Raw genomic sequence first — 6,000 nt, 5'->3', positions numbered from 1 at the left:
GCGCGTCACGTACGTAACTTTTTAAAAATATATAAGCTTTATGAACCTTGGGTTAGGTGAACGGTCTTTTGGGCTGAGTGATTGTGTGTGTTGATCAGGTGTTTGAATTGTATTGGCGTGTTCTATGGAGCTAGGAGCTAGCAGAGGAGCTAGGAGCTAGCATAACAAACACGCAGGTGTTATTATGCAGGATTAATTTGTGGCATATTAAATATAAGCCTGGTTGTGTTGTGGCTAATAGAGTATATATATGTCTTGTGTTTATTTACTGTTGTAGTCATTCCCAGCTGAATATCAGGTACCGTGAGTATGCAGCCTTGGCTGCTAAACATTCGATAACTTGACCGTATGTGCGCGTCACGTACGTAACTTTTTAAAAATATATAAGCTTTATGAACCTTGGGTTAGGTAAACGGTCTTTTGGGCTGAGTGATTGTGTGTGTTGATCAGGTGTTTGAATTGTATTGGCGTGTTCTATGGAGCTAGGAGCTAGCAGAGGAGCTAGGAGCTAGCATAACAAACACGCAGGTGTTTTTATGCAGGATTAATTTGTGGCATATTAAATATAAGCCTGGTTGTGTTGTGGCTAATAGAGTATATATATGTCTTGTGTTTATTTACTGTTGTAGTCATTCCCAGCTGAATATCAGGTCACCCCCGGCTCTCACAGCATCTTCCCTATCTGAATAGCTTCAACTCCCCACTAGTCCTTCACTTGCACTTTACTCATCCACAAATCTTTCATCCTCGCTCAAATTAATTGGGAAATTGTCGCTTTCTCGGTCCGAATCTCTCTCACTTCATGCGGCCATCATTGTAAACAATAGGGAACTTTGCGTATATGTTCAACTGACTACGTCACGCTACTTCCGGTAGGTGCAAGCCTTTTTTTTATCAGATACCAAAAGTTGCAATCTTTATCGTCGTTGTTCTATACTAAATCCTTTCAGCAAAAATATGGCAATATCGCGAAAGGATCAAGTATGACACATAGAATAGATCTGCTATCCCCGTTTAAATAAAAAAAATTCATTTCAGTAGGCCTTTAAATGATATGGCGGGCCACTTTAAGTGACCCTTAGATGATGCGGCGGGCCACCTTAAATGACGCACCGGGACACCTTAGGTGATGCGGCGAGCCATCTTAGGTGACGCGGCGGGCCACCTTAGGTGATGCCCTGTGCCACCTTAGGGGAGGCGGCGGGCCACCTTAGGTGATGCCCTGTGCCACCTTAGGTCATGCGCTGGCCATATTAAATGATGCGGCGGTCCACCTTAGGTGAGGCGGCGGACCATCTGAGATGACGTGGCGGGCCACTATAAATGATGCGGCGGGCCACTTTAAATGACGCAGCGGGCCACCTTAAATGATGCGGCGGGCCACCTTAAATGACGCAACGGTACACCTTAAATGACGCATCGGCCCACCTTAGATGACGTGGCGGGCCACCTTAGGTGACGCGGCGGGCCACCTTAGATGATGCGGCGGGCCACCTTAGGTGACGCATCGGCAGGCCACCTTAAATGATGCAGCGGGCCACCTAAGGTGACGCGGCGGGCGACTTTAAATGACGCTGCGGTCTCCCTTAGGTGATGCACTGGGCCACTGCAGATGCTGCGGCAGCCACAATAAATGATGTGGCGGATCAGATCTTGCGTGACATGAATTAATGATGTTGTCGCCATCTGCAGCAAACCAATTATGTGTAGTTCAGATTCCAGTTTTATGATGAAATTACAAGTGAGTCGTGTACTTTTATGGTAAGATAAATATTTTCTTCGATGTTTCGCCCTCTGTATCTTTTCTCCTTCATTTTTAGTAGAATTCTGCTAGGGATGTAACGATATGAACATTTCACGGTTATCATTATCGCAATATTGTTGAATGTGCTCAAAAACTACGAAATCTTTTGATTTTCTTAAATAAATAAAATAAATAGACCCCCTGTTAAAAACATGATTTTGCATGTTTTGTGTTTCTCATGCTTCGCTGATAAGAGTGTTCCGGCGGGCGTCCTACTCTGTTCAGCGGTCCTTGAACGCACCGTAAAAAGACCTGTGTCTCATATTCCTCTGAGTATAGAAGGATCACTCTGTTGAAAGAGGGCACAGCTTGTAGGTTCAGTGTGCACATTTGAACATCTTAGTTGCACTAGGAATGGACAATTAATCAAATTTCAATTTCAATTTCGATTTTAGCTTCTCGTGGTCGTAAAAACATAATAGAAAAAAATGATTAATGGATTGCGCAATGTGCATGCACATTCCTGAGCTTGTAACGGTGAGTGAAAAAAACCTTGTCTACCAGAAGTTTGGGATCTCACCACAGCTGGTACGCGTAGTCAATAATCAATAAGGCCATGAGTTCCGCATTGCCGTAGCCACGGACGAAATCACGGATTTGGCCAATAAAACGGAATCCGAGGGTAAACACAGAATATCACGGAAATGTATATAAATGAAATGCAGTCTTTGTGAGGAGAAAGAATGTTTGTTTGGGGAAAATAACGTGTCCAAGACACTCAGTCGTCTCCTCACAATGTGGAGGCGGCCACTTAAAACAGTGACCAAACTAGGAAAAGCCAGCGAGAACAATCCGTACACCCACAACACATCTCATCTGCTTGTGTTGTTGTGAACGACATCATGAACGTAAGATCGACGTACAAACGGGGCAAATCCGGTCTGACTTGCACAGACAGTAATGTGTTTATACAAGTTTAGATCGGGGTATGTCGTTTCTTAACGGGGAAAAACGTTAATGTCTCGTTTTCATGTTAGCATTAACGCTAGGGCGCTAGCGTCAGTCCGTCCGTGAGTTCATCAAAGTGCGGCTATCAATCACGTATTTACGAAAATTTAAACTCAAAACGGTAATACTAACCGACGAGTTTTACCGCGGTTGTATTTAATACCGTTTATCGTTACATCCCAATACATCGATTATTACGATACTGTTGGCACCAGGTGGCACTGGCACCTTTCACCGAACATTTTAGCGAACCGAACTGCGCTGCTTGGTGTAAACTGAGCCAACATCATTTTTATGAGTAACTGAACTGAGAGGCGAAACATTAGTCAGCGTAAATTTCATTTGTGTTTGCTAATGCTAGTTCGCTAAACGGCGTCTCCCTGGAAAAACTCACAATCTTACCAAGTATATGGTTGTAATTTCTAGTCAAAATATCTAAACAAACTTAATACAAGTCACAATCCCCGAAATAGTCATTTTTCAGTGAGACATAACTTGTTTTTAGAAAATACAATTCTGACTTGATTTTTTTGCTCATTTTTGCTTGTAATGATCAAAAACAAAATCTGCCAATGGAACCAGTCAAAATTGTCTCTGTAAAATGTCTTAAAATAAGAAATTAGCAATTAAAACGTATTAGCTATACTTAGTCGTATTGTGAAATGTTGTGTCTTATTACAAATTTGAAATGCTCAAAAGTAGTAATTGTTTTATATTGCCTAAAAACAAGTTCTTATGTCCCACTATTCAGGGGACTGTGACTTGTATAAAGTTTTTGATGTATTCACTAGAAATTCGAAATACAGTATATAGTATTTTTCCCGTTTTTCCAGCGCACGCTCTCTGAAAGCGTTTACCGGGACGACGGGCAAGAGCAGACTTTGACGGGGGAAGAGTCATTGTGCTAATAGTATAGCATTTTTATTGCCATTGCACATTAAGAACAGCAAAATTGTGGAGTACTGATGGCGAAGGCTGCCATGCGAGGCGCTAACTACGACCGATCAGGGGTGTCCAAACCACAGGTTGACCAAAGGCAGACCGCCGATTTCTTCAATTTGGCCCTGCGAGACGTCATGAGTTAATAAGGAATCTTACCCAAAGGGGGATTGTCAGAATAATTGTATCTAAGGTATCACAATACTTTGTGTTGAAATTAGTTCCCGGCGAGAAGACAAAAGCCGTCTTTGAACCTATCAAGAAGAAGGCTTGTAAAACTTCACTGTGTAGGATGGGAAGCAACATGAAGGTGTTCTGTTTCTTTCATGTATTGTAATCTACAGAAAGATATTGTTTTGACCCGAGAACTATAAAGCGAAGAGGAAGCAGGACCCGACTCCCCTCCAGGGACCTGTTCTAATCAAAGGTAATGGCTGTTTACGACCCCCGTCCCTTAGAAAAAGCTGTTGCCATGTAATCAGGGAAAGTCCCAATAAAAGCGGAGGCGTACAATCTTTCGCCAGAGCGTGCTGAGACGCTGTACAAGGGTACAGTGTCCAGGCGTCTCTCCTCACTGAGCCAAATTGAATTCTGTCACTGTTTAATTCCTTGTTTCTTGTCTTGTTTAATAGATGTCATCAGTGTTTGAACCTGACAGGATTGCGCGCAATTTGATGGATCAACAATTTTGTTGCTAACATTTTGTCACGATCTAGGGACAACGTGAGTAATTCACATCAACGACCTTGAATTATGCTCTGAATGGAATCAATTGCAGCAAATACTTATATGAACCAATGCAAACAACCTTCCCTAGTCATGGTGCAAAAAAAATTGAATGTCAACAGACATGGTAACACATTACACAACCTGCTCCATGAACTTTGTGAACATTACAAATAACGTTTGTGCACCATAAAAGATTCAAAATTACACCCATTTAAATCAATTACAAAGCATTATGGGAAAAATGCAAAACACTCTCCACACTTAACCATGTTTGGCGCATTTTCTGCTGCTTGATATTTCTGATTGATTGCAAAGCTTTAAGGAGAAGTCAAACTTTCCACACACTCTTTCTGCCCTTGACCAATTTTCTTTAGCCCAATGCGGGCCCCAATTCAAAAAGTTTGGACACCCCTGAGTTAAACGGACAGGAAATGGATCTGTGACAGCCACTTTCAGTCTGACGATGGTGATGCTAAAGAAAAGTGGCGTTGGATCACCGGTCCTCGAAAGCTTGAGTGGTTGGTCACACCGGTGGTTTGGATCTAGTGGTTGCACAAATGCCTCATTTTGAAGCGGTTTTTCTTTTTCTGGTTGTTTCATATCAACACACTAAGGAAACTTAATTTGTTCACACTAGAAGTTTGATCAAGTACTTGTTTTTGTTTTGGCACAAAAAACATAATCTGGATTTCATGTTATTTTTATAGTAGGAGGAGCTATGTATCTAAAAACGGACATGTGTGCTAGGAACGGTAGATGTGTAAAAGTGTAAAAGTTCCCTTTCGTCGTCCAGGGAATTGGACCCATATAATTTAACAACCCTGGGTCTGCAGAGTTGACTCAACAACGCGGAAAAACGGCACAGAAAAAAAAAAGGTAAACAAAAGAGAAACTTACAGGGGGAATGTACAAGGCACGTTTGGATTTCCACAGGCGGCGTCTTTTTTTTGGAAGGGAGTGCAAATTCCCAACTCTTTGGTTGCATCTCAAAGGCTCGGCGACAATGAGGAGAAAACACAGGAAGCGCAAAAGCGAAAAATCCACACATTTTAGAGTTCCTGATAGTTCCATTTTTTGAAAGTCTAAAGCTTGAAAATTAGGTTCCTAAAAAAAAAAAAAGAATGAAAGAAGATGATGGTCGGATCTGAAACGATGCTACGTCTGCTGGGTTTTCCCGCGGCTAAACCGCAGACTGGTCCGGCTGGCCGTTGGCGAAGCCGTGCAAGTACCGTCCGATCAGAAAGATCAGGAGGCCCATGCAGAGAAGGATGGCGGGCTCCTGGTGGATGTGCGGCAGCAACTGGTTCTGGTGGATCACCACCCGCCTGCCCGCCGCTCCCTGCAACGGAAAAAAAAAATGCGACAAAATGTTAAGTACGTGCAAAATATTCCAGAAACGTCACATGAGCCGACAGCGAAATAGCTACGATGTGTTGATGGTGATGTCACTCATTTGAAAAGATGCTAACGTTAGGAAGGGATTGGTGTTGACCGGGGTTGTTAAAGTTAAAGTACCACTGGTAGTGTTAGAATAATTGTATCTAAGTTTGTGTTACATTGAGTTCAGCTCGCCCTGCGAG

The 6,000-nt window shown here is 42.6% G+C and overlaps 1 protein-coding gene across 2 annotated transcripts in view; it reads right to left on the bottom strand.

Moving 5' to 3' along the window:
• Positions 1-1,043: 1,043 nt before the first annotated feature.
• Positions 1,044-6,000, bottom strand: part of bcl2l11 (BCL2 like 11) — a 36,861-nt gene continuing 31,904 nt past the window's right edge. Inside the window, exons 4-5 of one of the 2 annotated variants that reach the window (XR_009827370.1) lie at positions 1,232-5,759; positions 1,044-1,187 (exon numbers count right to left, since the gene is read on the bottom strand). Coding sequence is in view for 1 of the 2 variants with exons in the window: in XM_062059561.1 (XP_061915545.1) it covers positions 5,601-5,759 (159 nt within the window). In the remaining variant the exon portion in view is untranslated. Of the gene's footprint in view, positions 5,760-6,000 lie in introns of both variants that reach the window. The other variant, XM_062059561.1, reaches the window with a different exon arrangement.

The sequence above is a fragment of the Entelurus aequoreus genome, linkage group LG09 (assembly GCF_033978785.1).
Source record: "Entelurus aequoreus isolate RoL-2023_Sb linkage group LG09, RoL_Eaeq_v1.1, whole genome shotgun sequence".
NCBI classification, from domain to species: Eukaryota; Metazoa; Chordata; class Actinopteri; order Syngnathiformes; family Syngnathidae; genus Entelurus; species Entelurus aequoreus.
The sequence above is the reverse complement of the archived record's forward strand: the minus strand, read 5'-3'. Positions and strand labels throughout refer to the sequence as shown.